This window comes from Podarcis muralis, chromosome 12 (assembly GCF_964188315.1).
Source record: "Podarcis muralis chromosome 12, rPodMur119.hap1.1, whole genome shotgun sequence".
Classification (NCBI taxonomy): Eukaryota; Metazoa; Chordata; class Lepidosauria; order Squamata; family Lacertidae; genus Podarcis; species Podarcis muralis.
The window spans coordinates 60,267,590-60,290,774 of record NC_135666.1 but is presented as its reverse complement, the minus strand read 5'-3'; the positions used below and the strand labels follow the sequence as shown (position 1 = coordinate 60,290,774).

General features: G+C 43.4%; 1 protein-coding gene across 2 annotated transcripts in view; it reads left to right on the top strand.

The window, feature by feature from the left end:
* Positions 1–22,569, top strand: part of LANCL2 (LanC like glutathione S-transferase 2) — a 29,626-nt gene extending 7,057 nt beyond the window's left edge. Inside the window, exons 2-9 of one of the 2 annotated variants that reach the window (XM_028749638.2) lie at positions 2,118–2,235; positions 7,192–7,399; positions 11,631–11,778; positions 12,855–13,001; positions 14,469–14,651; positions 16,576–16,752; positions 18,063–18,135; positions 20,713–22,569. In XM_028749638.2, coding sequence (XP_028605471.1) covers positions 2,118–2,235; positions 7,192–7,399; positions 11,631–11,778; positions 12,855–13,001; positions 14,469–14,651; positions 16,576–16,752; positions 18,063–18,135; positions 20,713–20,828 — 1,170 coding nt within the window. In that variant the 3' untranslated portion in view covers positions 20,829–22,569. The remainder of the gene's footprint in view (positions 1–2,117; positions 2,236–7,191; positions 7,400–11,630; positions 11,779–12,854; positions 13,002–14,468; positions 14,652–16,575; positions 16,753–18,062; positions 18,136–20,712) is intronic. The other variant, XM_028749639.2, reaches the window with a different exon arrangement.
* The last annotated feature ends 616 nt before the right edge of the window (positions 22,570–23,185 follow it).

Sequence of the window (23,185 nt, the reverse complement as noted above, 5' to 3'; positions counted from 1 at the left end):
ACGTGGTGTGGTTTAAATGGCATCATACTTTATGCATAACAGTTTATAAACTTTCACAACAGGAACTCTTCACTGTCTTGTGGAACATCTTTATGCCATTGATTGGCAGATCAGATCAATAATTTTGTGTATTGTTTCTAGCAGTATTTATTTATATGTATTGTGTCTGTGTGCAGTACTATCCTTGCGCTATGAAGTTCAGGCAGTGTTATTTAGGGTTACCCCATCCTGTCCATACAAGCCAGTGGGGTAGATTGAACTGAGAAACAGTAACTGGCTGAAAAGCATCCGTGGTGCTTCATGGTTATGCATGGATTCCTCTTGCAACAGTGACACACTGACTCTCCATTCTGGTGTCATCAGGGCTATCTGTTGATGGTCAAAATGGATGAATCCTGCAACTCATTGGTGATGGCCCCAAGAATATCCCTGCAGAACTGCATCTAGAGCCATTTCCTTGCAGTTTCCGGAAACAGTTGAAGATAAATTTGTTCTGACAGGCATTCCCAGCTGGAGAAATGGGTCTTTCCCAAAAATGTCCACTTGTTGGGGTTTTATCCTTGTCGTGTGTGTGTGTGTGTGTGTGTGTGTGTGTTTGTTTGTTTGTATATGTGTGTTTTGATTATCTTAAGTGTAAATTTAGAAGGTGAATAATAAATCAGTTGTGCCTGTGATGATGACAATAATTCTATTGGTTGCGGAACACATGCCTCTTGAACCTGGGCTTTTAAAATTGATGCATTCTTTTTTGGTGTCCTCTCCGTAATGTGTTATATGGAATTACTGTTTTTTTTGTTATGGGTGGGGTTGTTATTTGTTGATTTGCTTGTTTTTATGTGCTGTAACAACAATTTAGGTGTAGCTCATAGAATAGTCCATTTTCTGCTAATGGGCTTCTTGATCTTCCAAAATGGAACATAGTTTGTTCTTTGTCTCTTGAGTCCATAGATGACTTAACAAATATATAGCAGTAGTCTGGCTAGTAAAACTTCTCATGGCTAGAACATCTGTGGGCCAATATTCATGACTGAGACAACTGTACAATGTGAATTAACCTGGTTAATTGTGTTTTGTTAAAAAGAAGGCTTTTAATTTTCCTACATCATTCCATACCTAACTTCCTTATTAGACATCTTGCCAATATCCACCCTAATGACATAATTATGCAAGTGAAGTTATGATTAGTTCTGCATGAATGAAAATGGGTTCTTTGTGACCTTCCCCAGTCTTGTGATGGAATTTCATTTCAGTCACTCTTTACTCTTCTTGCTGATTGAATGATCTTCTATTAAAACCTGAAATATAACCAAATGAAGCTAGTATTTGGTCAAATTTTAGAACTTGACTCCACACAAACCAGAATATTTCTGCTTGATTTTAATTAATCTGCAGCTGACCCAGCTCACTTGCCTACATCAGTAGCATTTTACAGGCACCTGGCTTACATTTAGGAGGAGCAATGGTTAACAGCTTTGGGGCAGCATGGCCTATGATTGTGTGGAGGCAACTGTGCCTTCCCCTGTTTTCCCAACTGCAGCCTGTTACCTCCTCATTTTGCAGGAGAGAGGTAAACAATTGGTCCAGGGGACCTGCACGCTCTCTTCACCTCCCCATAACCAAAGTAGACCCAGCACTAGGATGGGTGGAAAGGCTTAAACCTCTGTCCAGCCTGGTACCCTGATGGGGATTTAAATTATTAAATTGCCCTTCCACAATCAAATCATTTCATGGGTGGGGAGTAGGGGCAGATCCGAGGTGGGAGATGGGGGTGGGGGTGGCCACACCCATGCATGGCCTGTAACTACCAGAGGGTTGGCCAGGGCAAATGAGGCTCTCAGGCCAAAAATGGTTGGCCCCACTGCTCTAGAGAAGTGAATGGAGTTAGTCCTTTCCCAATGGAAGAAGGGAAATAGGCGCCAGTCAGGATAACTCTTAAAGAGGAAACACATGCATACCTGCATGCACACCATGCTCAGCATCTAGGAAGAGTTGTATTTTCCTGTAGGTGAGCAAAATAGCTTGAGGTGGCCCTGTTTATGCACAAACGTGTGTTGAACAGCCTTAATTAGCTGTTTAGGATTTTTGTTGGTTTTTAAATGGTCTTTCCCCCCCTACAGATCTGCCCTTATTTCAGTAAAAGGATCACAACTAAAATTAAGGATCTGCTGCAGCAAATGGAAGAAGGGCTGAAGACTGCAGATCCTCATGACTGCTCTGCATATACTGGCTGGACAGGTGAGGTACCCAAACTTCTTGACAAAGTTCATGGAATTACTTTGGAGTTGAATTGTTAAGATCCTCGCAGAAACAACAGCTTATTTTGTGATCTAGTGCTGGGTTCTAGGTTCAGGCTTCGTTTCCATTGATAAGTATATTCATAACATTTTAGTCTGCTTTTCCATGAAACCACATTCAGAATGCTTGACAGCGTCATAGGGCTGGCACTTACTCCCACTTTCAACCCCGTTGCTCTCTGGAGGTAGAAAGTGAAGACCATGTTGCTACAGGTTTCTTCCTGCTTACTTTCCCACTTAGAGCCATTAACAATTAGTTGGCCAGGAAAGCTCTTCCTTGGTCACCTAAGAAAACTATTAATCCTGTTTTCCAAATTCTTAAAATAAAAAAATGCACCACCACCAATTACTACTGTTTTGAGCATAGCCTGGCCTGCTGCTGTGAAGTGTGTGGTCTGGTCTGGTGCCACTTGTAGTTTTCAATTTACCCAACACTTTCTACAATTATTTGTATACTTATGGGGGGGTTGAAAGGGTTGACTGGTGGATTGACACATTTGGATGAGATAATTGGTGGATTGAGCCTTTTAATTAGGCAGTGTGTATGTCACTATTTTGTAATCTAAAGAACAGAATGCTATATTGGGCATAGAATTCAATCTCCTATTAATTCTTGCTTTCGTATTTTTATTTTTTGAAAATGCAAGTTTGTAGTCCATATGGCAGCAACAATTTTTTTAATTTATTGAATGTGTTAGTCGCTTTATCTTGCCCATAGCAACCCAATGTGACTTACAGCCAACCATACAAACAGGCAAAAAATCACATATAGATACATTAAAAACCAAGAGGAGAAAGAAATATGTTAAACAAGCATGCTGCCCACTTGTAAAAGGACACACAAAGCTAAAGACCAAAGACCTGGTTATAGAGGAAAGTTTTTGCCTGCCAGGCAAACCCTCTCTGGGTAGAGTATGTGGCTACTAAAATCTCAGGAGCCAGATGGTGGCTGAATAAGATGTACAGTGGTCCAGGATTTTGGTGCTCTGCATAGCTCATTATTCCTCCCCATGATGTACAAACTGGAATAAATAACTCGGAATTGTAAAAATAGCCATCATGAAATATGTAAAGTAGATGATGCAGATTTGCTTAATTTGTATAGTTATTCAGGTTGCAGAACACAGCTTTTTTTTGGGGGGGGTGTCAATGAATTTGTACTGTCTGTGTGCAAAATTTGTTAATTTGCACTAAGTGTACATAGATGTGGCTACTTCTTCATTCCAATTCTGTGCTTATGGCATATTGCAATCAAGGTGATACATGCATTATCCTATTCTATAATAGATGTTTGCACTGCATGCTCCCCAGGTTCCTTCCAGCTTTGTTGCTAAGAAGAATTAAATATGAAAGAGGATTATTGGCCCACATTCAGTTCTGGAAATGGAAGTTCAGTATTTTTCCTCTTTTCTTTTTAATGGCTCTTGGAAGGATTCAGAATGTTCTGGGCAGATGGTTCTGTAGGAGGAGAAATGACAAAAAGGTGACATTTGTGATTGGTTTGTTTTAAAAACCTAAAAATGGGGGCAGCTGTGTGGCACTAAAAGTTGTTTTTTTAAATTTAATGCCACCTCTCACTTGCTGTTTCTTTAGAAGCAGAACAGAATTCTGTCACTGGGATTGACAAAATTAATTGCTAATTCACACTAGGGCAATTAAAACAAATCAACCTTCCACTTAAAATAGCAAGACAAATGGATGAGTAATATCAGTTCCATGGAGAATGGCTTGGGCTTTATTCAGGAATGCTCAAATACGAAGAAAAATAAGTTTTAGAACCGTTTTTGTGTTTGTTAAATATAAAAACAGCTGTATATGTGTCAGAGCTGCCTCAGGTCCCAGCTCACAGAGGACCAACGCCAGTCCGTTGTTATACAAAATAGTCTTTATTGAAGTTCAGTTTCTCATTTACAGCCACGGCGCGCAGCTCTACGTCTTAAACCCTAGACCGCCGAAGCTCCGTCTGAGTCTCCTCCCCCCAGACACCAGTTTAAGACCCTAGCCTTGCTCCACCTCTTCCTTTGTTCTTTCCTCCTCTGGGTCCGCCTGTCCGCCGGGGTTTTCCCCTTTCTAGACTCTTCTGACGCTGAGTCCCCCGAGTCTTCCCCCTCCCTCCGGCGGGCTTTAGGACCTGGTTCCCAATCCGGGCTTCCTGCTGTCCCGCGCGCCTGTACATTTGAACTTGGCGCGCGCGCCCAGCCTGCCACCTTCCTTCTGACCGTTATACTGCTCCTGTCGCTGCTCCCCTCTTCGGGGACGCTAGCTGGGCCTGACCCCTCCTCCCTGCTTGCCGGAGGAGACGCTGACTCTGACCTATGGGACTCTTCCCCCCCACTACGCTCTGGTGGGGAAGCTGGTCCTGATTTCCAGCTACTGCTTTGGGAGTCTCCGCTGGCCCCCTGCTTCTGGTGTGTCCCCCCTGGGACCCCCCTTGCCCTGGCCATCGGCGCCCCCTTCTGGGAATCTTCTGATTCACTGGAGAGGCTCATGGAATCTCTCGGGTCACTGTCATTCTGCCCTCCGCTGCCCTCAGATTCCTCCCCCTCGCTCTCCATTTCCTCTCTCCCCTGTGCCTCTGCTCCTGAGCCCCTGACAATATGTTTTATTTTTTCCACACATTTCTTTCCTGCCTTTCCTTGAAGAAGCTCATAGTGACATATATGGTTATCCAATGCATAGTCACAACCATCTTATAAGATTGTATAAGATAAGAGGGAGACTACTCTAGTGAGCTGCATAGCAGAATGAGGATTTGAACCTGTTCCTCTGGTCAAGATCCAACACTCAGGCTCATATCATGCAACCCTCTAATTTAATCCTAAGAAAAAAATTTTCATTTTCCCCCAACAGAGATAATGTAATTCAGCAAGATTCAGTATTCACCTCTGCTGCATTTCTTCTATTATACAAGATGCAAAACAATTATTATTGAAGTACAGTGGTCCCTTGGTTCCCAAACTTAATCCATCCCGGAAGTCCATTCCAAAACCAAGGTGCGCTTTCCCATAAAAAGTAATGCAAAATGTATTAATCCATTCCAGACTATTAAAAACAACCCCTAAAACAGTATTTTAACAGGAATTTTACTATCTAACGAGACCATTGATCCATAAAATGAAATCAATAAAAAATGTACTTCAGTCACACAATCAATCAGTAGCTGAACTGGGTTCCATGCAGTTACAAAAACAAAACAAAAAAAGAGCCACAAAAACGCAAAATAAATAGCAAAAACAGACAGACCTCAGCGTAACACTCAAAACAGAAGTGTGGCACTCAAAATGGAGCACGTTCGGCTTCCAAAAAATGTTTGCAAACCAGAACACTTACTTCCAGGTTTGCAGTTGTTTGAGTGCCAAGGCGTTTGAGAAGCAGGATACTACTGTAATCTTCAAAGGGTGAGAAAGAGGGATGGACATTGAGATTGTTATATAAATCATTCAAAGTTCACAATGTCATACAATATATTTTGCCTATTAGACTCTGTCTTACCAGGCTGGGGGTGAAACATGTGGGCAGGGGCAGAAATCCCTCACTGTATCTGTGTCTGGCCCCCTGAACTTTTTTCAGGTTACATCCCTCACTGGCTCTCCTTCACATCCAAAGTGTGTTTGCCTGGCTGGAATCTGTCTTGCTTGAACTCTGATAATGCCTCTTGCTTGTCTAGACTCTAGATGGAGGATGGAGGGGTGGGGCTTATTTCTAGAAGCTAGCTTACTGTATAATTGTAAAATTTACATTGTTGCTCTACCCACTTTTGCCTCTGGCTCCACCAACGACTGGCAAATGGCTCTTGGAAGGTAGACCGGAAGGAAAAATGACTCTGACTAAAAAAGGGAATGATGTATCTCAACCAAGGAAGAGGAGGAAGAGGAGAGGCAAGGAGGGGAGGGGAAGAGCTAAATCAAAGCCCTTGTTCCTTCTTCTCCACCTGCTATATTCCAGAATCTGAGGTTGATGGTCAGCCAACCATCGGGGGGGGGGGGTGTTGAAATGCCAGGTCTGGCCAGAAAAAAATATTTTCCATGATTTGATTGTAGATGAGGGAGGCAACTTTGGGTGTATAACTGAGACCTGAGCAGATGAGTGCAGTGGTCTGTGCTAACCCAGCTGTGTCTGCCCAGGTGCAGCACCAGTTCAGGTCAGAGGAGCAGGTGGTGGTTGGTTGCCATCCATCTCCCTTGCCAGGAGAACAGTCTGCACTGTGTCTGGGTTTGAGGGGTTGTCGGCCTTTGTAGTTGGGATTGACAGAATTGTGATTTGATCAAGTGTATCAGTTGAACGCTCTGAACTATTTGATTCTCTAATATATTGTACTGATGGTTTTCATGTAGTATTTTAACAATTGCGACTCTGGCTGATATCGCTCTGTGATTAGGGGCAGAATACAAAACGTAGAAATAAGTAAATGGTCAGACCTGGTTGGCACCCTCCCTCCTGACACCCACCTCATTTAAGTTACTCATCTGAATTCAGTGGCACTTGCATCTCACTGCTCAGGATGATCCCATGTGTCTTTAATGGGAGTTATGCAGTGTTATTTCATCCCATAATTAAGGTTTGTTTAGTGGCCAGCATAAGTCGGATCAGGTTAGTCTTTCCCTGGTGAGTCAAGACCACAAGTAGCAGGCTGTGCTCAAGGTGGGCTGTAGAGGCATCATTTTCTATTTCTCTGGGCTTTGATTTAAGAAGAGAAGGGTGGGAAGAGAAAAGAAGAGGCAAAAAAGGAGAGTGAGACCCATCTTGTACTTGGTGGCTAAAGGTGAGTCCTGGTTTCAAAAAGGTATTAAAAAGTCCTGTCATCATTTTTTTTTTTTTAAGGACTATTGTGACTCTATGGGTCAGCAAAGGAGAGGGAATAAGTCCATTTAATTTTTCTTCTTTCTGGTGATTCCAGGGATAGCCCTTTTGTACCTTCAGCTGTACCGTGTGACGCAAGAACAAAGTCATCTACAGCGATCCCTGGATTATGTGAAGAGGATCCTACGCAATCTGAATGGAAGAAGGGTTACTTTTCTCTGTGGTGATGCTGGACCCTTGGCAGTGGGAGCAGTGGTGTACCACAAGCTGAAGAATGACACTGAATCCAAGGAATGTGTGACCAAGTGAGTACCTGAGATGGGCTGGGGACAAACGCTTAGAGATAGGCGAAGCATTCTTCAATGGGTCAGTAAGAGCAGAGCAAATCCCCTCCTTGGGAAACCAGACGAAGGAGCTGGAGAGGATTAAGTTGGTTTTTCTTATGGATATCTCAGCCTCCAAAGAAAGACTCTTAATGTGCTGCTGCCAGTTAGCCGCCCTAGCAATATAGTAAAATCAGAGAATTAAAATAGTAGCTATCAAACCAGCATAAAAGCATTCCAGGTGTTAAAAGTTTAAAAGCCAAAGGAAATAAAAGGTCTTTGCCTGGTGCTGAAATAATAAACCAGTCTATTCATTCTATGATACTTTTCCTCATCGTGTTATTATTATTAGTAGCAGCAGTAGTAGTAAAAGGTAAAGGGACCCCTGACCATTAGGTCCAGTCGTGGCCGACTCTGGGGTTACGGCGCTCATCTCGCTTTATTTACAGCTTCCGGGTCATGTGGCCAGCATGACTAAGCTGCTTCTGGCGAACCAGAGCAGCACACGGAAACGCCGTTTACCTTCCCGCCAGAGCGGTACCTATTTATCTACTTGCACTTTGTCGTGCTTTTGAACTGCTAGGTTGGCAGGAGCAGGGACTGAGCAACAGGAGCTCACGCCGTTGCGGGGATTCGAACCGCCGACCTTCTGATCAGCAAGTCCTAAGCTCTGTGGTTTAACCCACAGCGCCACCCGCATCCCGCCTTAGCTATAGTAGAACTCTCTGAAATCAGGAATTGGTGTTGAAAATGAGGAATCAGCCAGTAGCGTTTATCCCTATCCCTGATACATCTACAGTTGCAATTGAAATCATTCCACCCCCATTGCAAATCAGGTTTATTATCAAAATTTACGGACTTTTAGCTGTTTGCAATGAGCAAATCAAACACAAACAAAAACAATTGAAATAGCTCGGTAAAACGAATGCTTCAAGTGATTTCCCCAAATTCAGCTGTGAAATGCAAGTTATACTGGTTTCTCCAGTCTCACTATTGTTCAACCCCTTCATGGCAAGCATCTTTTTGCACTTAGAGCATCCTTTTGCTGCTATGAATAATTTCAGATGCAGCTGTATAGGAGAGAGAAGGGTCACTTTTGTTCGCAGACGGCAAAGCACCTGCAAAGTAGCAAGTTGCCATGCTAGGGTTATATATAGGGACTCAGTCAGTTCCCTGCAGCTAGGAGAACTTACTACTGGGCAAGCAGGCGGAGGATCTTTACAAAAAGAAGATGCCATCTCCACCCCACCCACCCCCGCAGCATGAGAAAGGATCCATCTTGCTTATTTTGGTTTGGTTTCCTCTGATACTTCCATCCCTAGAAAGAATAACATTTGATCCAGAGGCTTCTGGGATACTTCTCTGCCTTTCTCCTCCCGTTTTGGACAAGGCTCTAGTGACCTTTGACAGGTTATAAACACACAAGTGGTTTCTTTTAGCATTCTTTGCCCTGGCCCTACCTGTTCGCTTTTCCCCAGCATCCCTTGCTGTGCCCAGAGCTCTTGGGGGCTCTGCTCTGCCTACAGCCATTGCACTGCAGTTTATATTTAGAAGTTGCATCACTCTCCTCCTAATCCACAGTCTCTGAAAGATTAATCTCCATCAGGGCTTTTTGATATGGCTCTTTGCATTTTAAATGGAACTTTCTTTCCCTGCTGAGAATAAAAGGCAGGGTGCTGCTTGCTTTTTCAGATTTTGTTTCAACCAGGCTGCTTTGTGGAGTGGGAAGCAGAGAATAAAAATGAGATTAAGACTAAGATTCTCGTTTGCTTAATTGAAAATAAATGTCATTGGAAACAGTTGGGCTTACTTCCTAGGAAGTGGCTGCCATCCAGAAAGCAGATCTGCTGGCTATCTCTCTCCTTTTTCTGAGCAGCTCCCTTCCCCCTTCTAGGTTGGTGTATCTTAAGCCACTTTTGAAATGGAAGTGATTTGGAGCAGTTTACACTGTTTCTAAGAGATAGGTGCTGCTAATTTGAAAGACAGATAGATGACTTCATTTCTACATATTCCTAACTTGATTTATTCTTACCTTGATGACTGAAGGCTGAAATTTGCTTAACAGCATGGGGGCGGGCGGAGTTCATTAATTCCATTTGACGGCCTGGAAATAACCTGTTTCCAGTGCTCAGCGTTAGCTCAGGTAGACAATCTAGGTGCCACATGAGGCCTGAAAACTAGGTTATGGGTGCAATAACATAATGCCTAGGTGCTGCTTTTTTTTGTATTACAAGATTACAAAGCTAAAAATGAATGAACTCCAGCTAAAACCTTATCTTCATTTTTCATATGGTCTCGTCCTCATCAATATTCCTTTGTGGGCCCCTTCTTCAGTCTTCAGAGAGTGGCTGGAAGTGGGGAGGCAGAAAAAGGTTCTCCTTTCTTTCCACGCTGCAAACAAGCTCTGGATTCTCCCTACACCTCCTATATAACTTTCTAGCACAACAACTAACACATATTACAGGCCTACACAAGTGATGGAAGAGACACCCACTTTGAGTGTACAGTTCGCACTCAAACATCTTATTTCAGTGCCATCTTGTGGGGCAAGATAGCACCAAGGTAAGACGTGCTTATCAGAGCTCTGCGTATTCCCTTTCACTTACATGATGGGGGTTTGCTTTCCTGGCTCCCCCCACCCCTTTTGTTCTTTTTAAAATTCCTATTATTGCCCAGTCTCAAATCTTCCATTCTTGGGCAAAGTGATTGAGCAGGTGGCTGCGGAACAACTCCAGGCACACCTGGAGGATGCGGACCATTTAGATCCCTTCCAATCAGGATTCAGTCCTCACCATGGGACTGAAACTGCCTTGGTTGCGCTGGTTGATAATCTCTGGTGAGTTAGGGACAAAGGTGAGAGCTGTTTCCTAGTCTTCTGGGTCTCTCAGCAGCCTTTGATACCATCAACCATAACATCCTTCTGGACCGTCTAGGGGAGCTGGGGGCACTGTTATACAGTGGTTCCACTCCTTCCTTCTGGGCCATGTCCAGAAAGTGGTGTTCAGACCCCTGGGCTCTCACTTATGGGGTGCCACTGGGTTCTGTCCTCTCCTCCATTAAAACCCTTTCTATAATGTTTGTAGTACTGGTTTCCACCATGGCATCCCTCCCCCCAACAGCCTTAAAAGCTATGATGAAGGTAGAATTTCACAGATTGGCTGGTTAGAGGACAAGGCAGGCTGTTGTGCTCTCTGACTGATGTGTGTGAAGCCAAAAAGTAGGAAATATGCCACTTCCCCTGGGGGGGCTGTTCACAGAGTTGTCTCAGGATAAGCAGTAGGAATCGCACGTGAGTATGTTTAACCCACGTTAAATCATCTTACCACTTCAGATGTTTCTTGAGCTTCACAGTGGGTTAAAAGTGATGGGGTCTTATCTGCTATAGGGTATCGACTGCCGGGTGGGGGGCAAGCCTCACTCTCCCCAGCCCTCGCCAGGATGGGGCTTGCCTCCGGGGGTGGGGAGCACTGAGTGGGGGCGGGGCTTGCAGCCCTCACTGCCCTCACCGCCAATGGACAGGAGAGCACTTGCGCCCCGAGTGCGGATGGGGATTGGAGGAGAGCACTCGTGCTGAGTGGGGATGGGGCCTAGGTGGAAGACATCATGCCCATACATCTAAAACTGGTTGCAATTGGACCATGGCAAGTTGCAGAACATGCCTAGTCCTTAGGGAGTTTCAAACGCTGCCACTGCTGTATATAAAGAATGAGAGGATAATAGTCGGGAGCAAGTTGGAAGCATGTGTGATGTTGAGTGGCTAGAGGTTGATCTGCCTCGTTGAATCTTACACAGTTGATTTTTTATTTCACCAGTCCAGATCGGACTGGACAAAAAAAATCTGTTTTCAAATATTGGAGAGACACTATTGAACTAGATGAACCAATGGCTTCTTGTGTTCTGGTGGAATTATTTTGGCCTCTTTCTCAAATTATTTGACCTAGAAAAGCCTAAGTTAGCTTTAGTTAGCTTTGCAAGCTCACAGTGGTTTTTGCCAGCTCACCCTGCTGTGTTAGTTGCATGTTGGTTGCACACTGACAGCCTGCAAAAAAGGAGAGCAGAGTCTTTTCTGTGTACAGAAAGCTTACTTGCCTGATCACCTGGAGGCAGTTCCTATTCACTGTGGCAACCTATTTGCAAGTTTCCCATACTTGGGTGTGATATGATGAAAGACTAAGAACCCTTCAGTTTTCCCTCCAATTCTTTCTCATTCCAGACTTCTGCAGCTCCAGAGAATGGTCCTTGCCACAGATTCTGACCTTCCAGATGAGCTGCTTTATGGAAGAGCTGGTTACTTGTATGCCTTGCTTTATCTGAATACTGAAATTGGACCCGAGGCTGTGCCACAGTCTGCTATCAAGGAGGTAAGAGAGAAGCGCTGTTTTCCAGGCATTGGCTTTGTACAGAGTTGGTTGTTTGGGAGGAGAGATCACTGGAGGTTCATGGTGCCTTTTGTAATGGTTCCCACCTTTTGCCTGCACTTAGCTATCTCCATACATGTCCCATTTGTTGTTTCATTCTTGCAGAACTGTCTTTTGCCTTCCCAAGCCACTCCCTGCCTTCTTTGGGGCTTTCCACATAATGCTTTTCTAAAAGCCTACATTTTCTTCTTAGTGCTATACAGGCAGTGCTTGATTTGCATGGAGGTTACATTCTGGACCCGCGTGCGTATCAGCAGGGTCCGCATAAGACCACCCCATTCCGCACCTTTTTGTGACATTTTTGGGTCACTTTGGGTTTGGCATGATGTGCATGGTTGCAGTCACAAACATATCGGACACACCTTAAACGGTTGCTGTCTGTACTTGTGCCTGTACTTATCCATGACTAGTGGTCCTATATCCACGCTTAATGGAAGCCATTATTGCAGAAGCCCTCTTGAAAGATAACTGAGTGCTCCCGCATTTCAGTTGTACAGCAGAGAAGGCATGCTTGGTCTCTAATGAAGTAATAGTATTTAAGCGGTAGAAAAAACACACCTCCAACACTTTTGCAAGCAGCTCCCACTAATGCAGTTGCTCCACATGCTGGGGTCCCTTTCACTAGCAATAAAGCATTGCTTTTTGAAATGTAGTAACAGAAATTCTACCTGGAGGAAGTCTTGAATACCCTTTGCAACCTATGCATTTATTGCAGGTTTGGGGGACCTTTGGACCTCCAGTGGCCAGGGAGGATGGGAGTTGTAGTTTAGGAATATCTGGAGGACCAAAGGTTCTCCACACCTGATTTCTTTCATTTTTCTGGCTGGAACAAGAAGTTCAGAGTAGTCTCTGAAAAGGTTATTGCAAGACCAATTCCCACTGGTCACATAAAGAAATTTGTGAAATTTTTAGGCTTGCATAACTCCACTGTTATGGCTTTGGCTACAGAGTGTACCGGCCAGATGTGAGATGTTCTCTCAGAATAATGGAATGCCTGTTATTCTATCTGTCTGCATCAGGTGGTGGATTCCATCATTGAATCAGGTAAAAACTTCTCCAGAGAGGAACGAAAGACAGAACGGTGCCCATTATTGTATCAGTGGCACAGAAAACAATATGTTGGTGCAGCCCATGGCATGTCTGGGATCTACTATATGCTTATGCAGGTAATATTCTTCCATGCATGTGAACTTTTATGGCAGCTAACCCAAATCAAGTATTTTAATAACAGTGGTGATAGGAGCCAGCTTGGAAAAGGGGGGTGGGGAGAGAAGGAGACTCTCCTGAGGGCAACAGTGAGAGAAGGGAACTTGTCTTAAGATGATAAGAAGCGGCTGCTGGATCAGGCCAGTGGCCCATCTCGTCCTGGATCCTGTTCTCACAGTGGCCAACAGGCATCAATTTGCACTTATTTACATTGTTTATGTTGAATTGCACTTGCCATTTTATCACCCATTCACTCAGGTTGGAGAGCTTGTTTTGGAGCTCTTCACAATCTCTTCTTGTTTGAATGACCCTGAACAATTTAGCATCATCTGCAAACTTCACTGCTCACCCCCAATTCTCAATTGTTTTTGAACAGGTTAAATAGCAGAGGTCTCAGTGTTGATCTTTTTTAAATAAAAAATAAAATAAGGTGTTGTTAAAGTTTTTTCATAATACAATAAGATAAAAGAAACTAAATAAAAACAAAAACAGAGAAAGAGAAAACACCAAAGGAAAACAAAAAAGTAGAAGAAAAGAAGAGAGAATAAGAAGAAAAATAAATAGAATTTCCATTTTTTTCTTTTGTCAGTTTCATAAAAGAAATTATTCAAAATATTCACTCTAGAATATTTTCATGCAACTGATCTATTTTCTGTTAGGCAATATTTCCCCAGTCTTCCTGACCCAGATGTCTCAGATTAATCTATTTTCCTTTTTACACAAAAGTCCAAAAGGCATTCTCTAACTATTGTTTAAATAAATGTCAGCAATAGTTTTTCTCTAATCAACATATCAACTTTCTCTCTGATAACTTTAACAACCATTTCCCATTGTGAGATATACAAGTTCCCTATCAGTGGGAAAGCTCATGTATCTCTTGGTATGGGACATGCACAAATGTCCCAGTGAGAGAGCCAGTGTAGTGTAGTGGTTAAGAGCGGTGGACTCGTAATCTGGTGAACCGGGTTCGCGTCTCCGCTCCTCCACATGCAGCTGCTGGGTGACCTTGGGCCAGTCACACTTCTTTGAAGTCTCTCAGCCCCACTCACCTCACAGAGTGTTTGTTGTGGGGGAGGAAGGGAAAGGAGAATGTGAGCCCCTTTGAGACTCCTGAAGGGGAGTGAAAGGTGGGATATCAAATCCAAACTCTTCTTCTTCTTCTTCTGGGCACTTCAGAAGACTTAGTGGCAGGGTAAAAAGAGGATGCCAAAGTGAGTGTTACTCTCTATTGGCAACTCCTTGTAATGTGATGCCAACTTCTAAATATATAACAGCCACAGTTGTCTCCCACCTTCACTGCATCCAGGGTAAAATTATTTTCCAGATTCATCAGTGTGAATGCACATCAGCATGGATTTGTAGTAATATGAAAAAAATTACTGCTTTTTATTTTGAAAAAAATACTGTGTGTTTGTTGTATATTTTAGCCAGTGTGCAATGTGGATCAAGAGACTTTGAGAGAACTGGTGAAACCAAGCATTGACTATGTGCGCCATAAAAAATTTCGATCTGGGAATTATCCATCATCTTTAAGTAATGAAACTGACAGGCTGGTGCATTGGTGCCATGGTTCCCCAGGAGTCATCCATATGCTCATGCAAGCCTATAAGGTATGTCCTTGTTTAGCTCAATCATGAGGCATGGAAGAATGCATACAGTGGTACCTTGCTTCTCAAACTTAATACGTTCCAAAACCAAATTGTTCCAAAACCAAGGTGCGCTTTCCCATAGAAAGTAATCCAAAACGGATTACAGTGGTACCTCGGGTTACATTCGCTTCAGGTTACAGACTCCACTAACTCAGAAATATTACCTCGGGTTAAGAACTTTGCTTCAGGATGAGAACAGAAATCACGTGGTGGCGGCACGGCAGCAACGGGAGGCCCCATTAACTGAAGTGGTGCTTCATGTTAAGAATGGTTTCAGGTTAAGAACGTACCTCCGGAACGAATTAAGTACGTAACCAGAGATACCACTGTAATCCGTTCCAGACTTTTAAAAACAACCCCTAAAACAGCAATTTAACATGAGTTTTACTATCTAATGAGACCATAGATCTATAAAATGAAAGCAATAATCAATGTACTGTACTATAAAATAAATAAGACCGTATTGTAGATGATAAAAAATAAAATTATTTTTTTTCCTTACCTTCACTGATTATAGTTACAGATAGGTAGCCGTGTTGGTCTGCCATAGTCAAAACAAAAAAAACTCCTTCCAGTAGCACCTTAAAGACCAACTAAGTTAGTTCTTGGTATGAGCTTTCGTGTGCATGCACACTTCTTCAGATACACTGACATATCTGAAGAAGTGTGCATGCACACGAAAGCTCATACCAAGAACTAACTTAGTTGGTCTTTAAGGTGCTACTGGAAGGAATTTTTTTTGTTTTCACTGATTATAGTCATTGTTTGGATGGGGGGCTTTTATCCATTTCCACAATCACACAATCATTCAGTAGCTGAACTGGGTTCCACACAGTCACAAAAACAAATTAACTGAAAAAGCCTCAAAAATGCAAAATAAATAGCAAATACAAAAGCGCCAAACTTAATCCGTTCTGGAAGTCTGACTTCTGAAAAGTTCGAAAACCAAGGCACAGCTTCTGATTGGTGCAGGCACCCTGGAAACAATAGTTGATAGCCACATCAGATGTTTGGATTCCGAAAAACATCTGAAAACCGGAATGCTTGCTTCTGGGTTTTCGGTGTTTGCGAACCAAGGTACTACTGTACTTCAGAATTGAAAGTTGGGTTTCCAGGTTTCCAACGGGAACCCATAGTATGGGTTGCATGTTGTCTACACTGCTTCTTAAGACAGAATGTCTGTACTGCGTGCATTAAGAAAATTGTTAGTTCTGTAAGTCCAAGGGGATTTCTAAGGAGAAAAAATATTAATAGCAACACAAGGTACTTTCCTGATGCCATGTGGCAAACTGCTTTTGAAGTTGTGGAAGTTTCAAAATTATCATATTTTTCCGTCCATTTTTAACGACTCAATTTTAAGAAAATGAGCGAAGATGGCCCAAAGTTGTTGAGCTTCTCCCCCCATGCAGCTGCGGGCAGGAAACACTCCCTATATCATTTCCCATGCACAGCGGCATCGGAGGAAGTTGCGCAACCAGCGGGCAGGTGGGCACGCCACTTCTCCCCCCGCCATGCCATTATCCGTGTACTGGATGACCTCAGTTTTTTGACATGATTTTTGAGTAAAACCTCGTCTAATACATGGAAAAATATGGTAGTATGTGTTGCTTGACCCTAAGCAGCTCTTAGGATCCTTCTGCTTGCCCAGGAGCCCAGAAACAACATGGCAGGCACCAGCCCTTTTATTAAAAATAGTCAGTTCCCAACAGCCTGCTGAAACAAAAAGGTCTTTATTTGCTGGCTGAAGGTCAAGGAGGGAGCCAGTCCAGCTTCTCTAGGGAGGGAGGTTCAAAGTTTGGGAGCAGCCACCAAGAAGGCCGTCATTAAAAATAGTGAGTATTTTTAGTTCATTGCTGTGGCTAAACTTGTGTTCACATTTCTGCAGGTTTTCAAAGAGGATAAATATTTGAAGGACGCAATAGAATGTAGTGATGTCATTTGGCAGAGAGGATTGTTGAGGAAAGGCTATGGCATCTGCCACGGGACAGCTGGGAATGGCTACTCCTTCTTATCCCTCTATCATCTCACTCAGGATAAAAAGTACCTCTATCGAGCTTGCAAGGTACTCCTTAATTTTATTTTCTGATGCACATACTGGGTGATACTCAACACTAGTTATACTTAGAAAAAACCCATTGATTTCACTGGACCTGCTCCAGAGTATGACTTAGTTCAGGAGCATCCGATTTAGGGTTCCAGCCGTGCTTTTTCCCAGTTACTTTGGCATTTTATGCCCACTGAACGAGTTTGCTTCTTGCTTCTCAGTGACCTATGATTGTTGATGGGGGGTTTTATTTTCTAAGGACGTTCTGCATTTCTGAAAATTCTGACACACACACACACACACACACACACACACACACTCACACACCGGTTTGCTGATACCTCCCTTTTGTGCATGGATGCTGCCATTCTGTCTGCATAAGTAGGCAGGCTTGAGTTTGCTGTTACGGGAGAGTTATGAGATAGGGTAGTGAAGCTGACTTGCAGGGTTGAGGCGGCCTCTGCCCCGATTAGCTGGCATTCATGGAAAGAGCCCATCCCTGGACCAAGACCTAGTGGCTGTTAAGTGGAGGAGCCATCAGTGAGGTGGGTTTTGTTCGAGCAGTGACAGCACTTCTGTAGAAAACCGTGAAAACGTTGTTGCTGCCAATGTGACACAGCCTCTTGAACAAAGATGGTGAATACATTAGTTGCTAAGGGATTTGTTTACCATCTTTATCCAAAGCACCATGGTGCATCTGCAGCAGCACAACCAGACACCTTCACCTGCCCCAGCTGCAACAAAACATTTCTCTTCCGTATCGGTTTGACACCCCCCCCAGTGCACTCCTCCATTATCTCCCAAGACAAGAAGGAACAAGAAGCTGCTTCAACATTAAGCACAGTCATTTATTTACAAGACAAGCTACTTCTTTTCAAGGTGCTATCAGTCTTTGTTGAACTGGTTCTGAACAGGCATCTCTCCCTCTCTTGAGAGTTTCACGTAGGAAAGGGCTGCTGGTGGGATTTATTCCGTGCTCAGGGCTACTGAGTGCACTATGCTCCCTTCTAATGTAAGCACATGACTTACATTGCTACTTAGTAGATACTATCTCTTCCTTTCACTGTGTCCAATGAGAGAGAGAGGTCAGTTCTTTGTAAACCTTAATCACTCCAGATTGGATTTTGGATAATCTGCACTTGCAATTTCCTGAAATTTTCATCAGAAACTTTACTAGGGCTGAAGTTAGATTTCTTAATCAGCTGACTTTGAGCTGACTTCTTGCACACCACAGTATTTCATATCTATTGGATATACATCTTTATTTATTTTGGTTTTCAATATTTTAGTCATTATTTCTTTATCCCTATTTGCTGCATTTCCCCCAGTTTGCAGAGTGGTGTCTGGATTATGGTGCACATGGCTGTCGTATTCCTGACCGACCCTATTCACTGTTTGAAGGCAAGACATTTTTTATTGTTGAATTCTGAATTCAGTAACATGTATATTATAAAATTGTTATATGGTTGACGTCAAAGCTACATGGTTTAGTTGGACTGTAAATTCACTTAAGCTGATATTGGCCTGGTTCACATGTTTTGCCAAGCCAGTCCGTGTCTGAGCGCATGAGCCTGTGGACGCCAGGAAAGGAAATGGTTCTGCTGCTGTGTTAAGTCAGGGTTTGGCTTAGTGTGCCATCTGAACCTGGGCTTGTGCTTTAGCTCTCCTAGACAAGCCATGAACAGTATAGGGCAAACCCTGATTGGACCTTGTGGTTAGTCTGCAGGGAGCACATACATGAGCTGAACCACAAAGTTCAGACAACATGCTACGCCCAGCTGTGGCTTAGCTCAGTGTAGCAGAAGAACAACTGGGAAGAGCAAAGTGTTTGAAATCTCTTCTTCTGGAGTCCACATGCTCACATGTCCATGTGTGAACCAGGTCCAGGTCTGCAGTCCTCAACATGCTTACATGGGAGTAAAGCCCAGTGAACACTATGGGACTTACTCATGAGTAGATATGTATGGGGCTTCACAACAAGCCTGCTTAATGAAATGTGCATGGTTCCTGCTTAATATTCATGGCCAGACTTGAAATGCATGTGCAGCCATGCTTTTCCTGCACCCCAAAATCATATTTTGTTGTCCTGAAAGTGGTAGCAAACTTTCTTCATCAGCTTCAAGTTCCTAGTAGTCACCATTTTGAAGTCTTCCTGCTTTTTCCCTCAGCTGCAGAGCAGTTCCAGCTCCTTTTCCTCACGTTGGTCAGCCAGAATAGCTCAGTTGGTTAGAGCGTGGTGTGGATAATGCCAAGGTTGCATGTTCAGTCTCCGTATGGGATAGCTGCATAGTCCTGCATTGCAGGAAGTTGGACTAGATGATCCTCAGGGTCCCTTCCAACTCTACGATTCTTTGATTCTATGAGTTGATCTTTGTCTATCATGGCAGTTATCCATTTGGAGTCTGAGCAGGCAGTGGCCGTCATTGACTCTATTCATTGACAAGAACAGAATCTTATTTGAGAGCCTTGTTTATGACATTGTGCCAAAGGTGCCAAGCCATTTGCACATGACAGTATGCAAATGATGCCACCCAACCATGAAGTTTAATTGAGCAATAAAGATCAGGGGACCAGCCTCCTGCTAGGAGGGAATTGGGGTCATTTTTTTAGCAGTGCATTCTCATGGGTGGAAGGCTATAGAGAGAGGTGGCGATGTATTAATTGATGTGGATTTAACTGTGTCACAGCAAATCCTATTACACTGATTTCAGTAGGGTAGCAGCCCAGTCCTATCCCAGGTTTACTGGGAAATAACTGATTTCAATTGGATGAATAGTTGAATCCTCTGTGTGTCTGCTTAGAAATAAGTTCCACTGAGTTTAGTGGGACTTTCTCCCATGTGTAAGCATGTCTGCTCAGAAGTAAGTCCTGTTGAATTTAATGGTGCTTCTTCACAGGTAAGTGGACAGATAATTTAGCAAAGAACTACAGCTTTAGTTATAATGTAACTGACTTTTGCTGCATTTTGTCCTTTTGAGTTCTACAGCCCTATTCACTTTTCCTGTTGCCAGAGCAACTAAATTACTGTTGCTGGAAGATCTGATCTGTTCTATGCTGTAATCTGTTTGAGGGTGAAGTTTGGCAGATAGGATTATAGATCTCAGCAATGTATAGTCTCTTGGTGTTTAACTTTCTCATAGACGTCTTACCATGGAAACTCAAAAATAGACTATTGATGCTCAGCACTGAAGGTTGTTTTCAAAAATGACTCATTTGCCATCTGTTGTTAACGCATGGAACTGCAGAATTATTCAAGAGTATCCACAGTTGTGCTGACATTATCACTACATTTCACACATAAAAAACCTGCATTTTCATCCATGGAAATGTTCTTCATGTCACAAAATTATCATACAGAGTGCTGCATTTCATTAAGATGACCAGCTTTTCTTACCCAACAGTCATTTGTGAAAAATGGGGACTTGAGGGGTATGTTCAATACCCTGTTTTTCATACTTGGCTAAATTAGGATAATTTGGTTTTACCCTAATGCTACAGGAACACACCAAAGCCAAACGTGCTTTACAAATGCAAATACAACTTTCCTCTCCAGGATATAAGATGTATCTTCTGAATCAGTCCTGGTGAAACAGCTTGGCTGTGTGTGGTCCTCTGGCTTTCTCCTGCAGCTCTCTGAATGTTCCCCTTGTCACCACTAAAAGCCAGTCTCCTCTCCACTTCCTGGAGCTCACATCCCCTGTGGCAGCCTTCTGAGAGTAGATGTCAGTAGTGCGTCTTGTACCCTGGCAGCTGTGCTCAGAGGCCAACCATAAAGCGTGCCAGGTGCAATCCCTTTGGAGGCACTGTGAAAGTAATAAACAGGCAGATCCTGCCTTCCCTTATGGACTGGTAACTTCTGTTTTATGTGTATTTAATATGCAAGGCTGTTCCAGGGGATCCCTTGCAGCTCTCTCATGGCCAAAGGATCCAGGCTTTCTGTCTTTGTGCTTTTTTGAACTTGGGATTTGTCCGCTTCAGGTATGGCAGGAGCTATCCACTTCCTCTCCGACATAATCGACCCCCAGAACTCCCGCTTCCCAGCATTTGAACTTGGCCCTCAAAGGAAAGAAAGCAAAGAGGAGCAGAACAGCTAAATGGAAACTGGAGATAATGCCCAAAGCAACATGACTGCTTAGTGCCTCAAGTGAAACTGAACCAACGTTGGGAGTCTGGAGGAAAAACTCTTTCTCGCCTGTTCTCCAAAGAACCACGCTTGTCGTTACTGCATGAGCGAGAGAATTCCACATTTCAATGTTTCATTCTAAGAGATGCCTTGAGCTGTGGCAGTGATCAGGCTTAAGTTCATTGGGACTCTTGCTTTTTCAGTTTTCACAGTTGTCCTTCCAGGTCTTTCTGGGTGTTCTTTCTGCATGTTCCTTGGTGTTGTCCGTAACTGTAAAGTTTTTTCCGTCCATTGTGAAGCTGAAAACTGGTCAGTGACATCTTGTCCTGCTTGTTTTTCTGTGCATGGCTGTAATGACAGCACACACCTCTCCTTCCACTGCTGAAACAGGGCCTCACATTTGGAACACTCTCTCTGCCTATTAGCTACCATGAATGAACGAGGGAGGCAAGGCCAGCCAAATGCACAGCTTGGTTGACCCTTTTCTGGACTCACAACTTCAAAGTCATTGAACATTCCTTCCACCCCACCCCAAGACATTAAGAGCATGGTCCAGTCAGAGTTAAGAACCTTTTTAAACAATTAATCTCCTATTGATTTTCTTGAAGAGGTTAACCGTATGATTAAAATTCTGCCATTGAAATCAGTTACCCAACGTCTGGCCAAATTATTCCCCAAATCTATCTCCCCCTGCCCACCATGGGGACTTTTTAAGGCTTTCAATATACCTAAAGTGAATCACAAATGTTGCACTGGTTTCCATGGGAAAAAATTAAACAAGTACTACACTCTACTGTCGAGATGTGTGGGGCTGGATTGTGCCTCCAAAAGTGAAGCTCACTTCAAATTAAATAGGTGAGCATTACATCTTCTGTGCCTCCCACCCTTGAAATAAGTCTACAATGCACATTTTCAAAAGTACTTCTATGAGATTTTCAGATTTGAAAACTCTCTTAAGTGCTTTCTGAAATACAAGATCTTTTCAATGTAGGGAGGGGGCCATAGACAATGCCCTAAGTACCCCACGTAATTCCACCAGTTTTGTAGAGGAACATCATCCCTTCAGTTCTTGCACATCATGGAAAGTTTTCTGACAAATCTAGGCAGAGCCACACAAAAGCAGTATTGGGTTCAGCCCCACAGTTTAGGGAAGGACTCTGGGAAATGAAATGGCTTACTACTGCTGTTGAAGTTTCTGAGAAGGGGCCAAGGTATCCAGTTCTAACTAATAGTAAGACTGTCAATCTCCCTGATAGGTGACATAGACAGTCCCATTTTTGTTGCTTCACCCTCTGAAAGGTTGCTTTGTTGTTGTTCCTCTGTCTGAAGAGCTACATAGTGAGTGTGTCACTCAGGCCCTGAGTCACAACTTGGTTTTGTTTACATTTTGCTCTTCCACATCTTCTAAAAGAATTTTTTGACAATTTGCATTGCTGGGTGTACTTTTTATATGGGAGAAATCTGGCTTCTTGAATAGCTTCCAGTCACCGTTGCTGAGAAGTGAACCCCATTTCCTAGATAGGATGTTTAAAGGTTGTTGTATCAAATTGTTCTGAGTTTTGTTACACTGCTTTATTCTAACAGAAAAAGGACAGCCTTTCAACGTAAATGAGAGTGTTTTGGAAGAAGGGGTTGTGGATTAGGGGGAGAGTCAGTTATCACAATGTTTTGCTGTTAAAGTTGTTTTCAAAAAAAATAAATTTAGCAAAATACAGGTGTGTTCTGAACAATTTTTTCTTACCTACCTGCCTATGTGCTTTGACAACAGACAGCATTAGTTGAAACTACATGTTACACATGACATAGGTCTACTACTAGTGCCACCAAAACTGGCAGCACTGCGCAAGCCCCACTCCATCCACTGGGATTTCTTACAGTGTTATGTGGCATCATCACACTGAGTTTATCACCACTTTCATGGCTGGCAAAGACATGGAAACTTCCAACATGATGATATTGTAGTGCAACGTATAAGATTTACCGTATTTTTCGCTCCATAAGACACATTTTTTCCTCTTAAAATCTAAGGGGAAATGTCTGTGCGTCTTATTGAGCGAATGTGTGGTCCCTGGTGCTGGGGGGGGGGGGACCTGGGCTTCCCCCGCAAGCCCCGACAAGCTCTGGGAGCAGCGGGAAGGCTGCGCTGCCTTTCCGCTGCTCCCTGAAAGGAACCCGAAACCTCCGGAGTGCAGCGGGAACTCCCGGATTGCCTTCACTGAAGCCTGGAGAGCGAGAGGGGTTGGTGCGCTTCCAAGGTAGCCGCCTGAAGCCTCCAGAGTGCAGCGGGAACTCCTGCTGCGCTCCAGAGGCTTCGGGTTGCCTTCACTG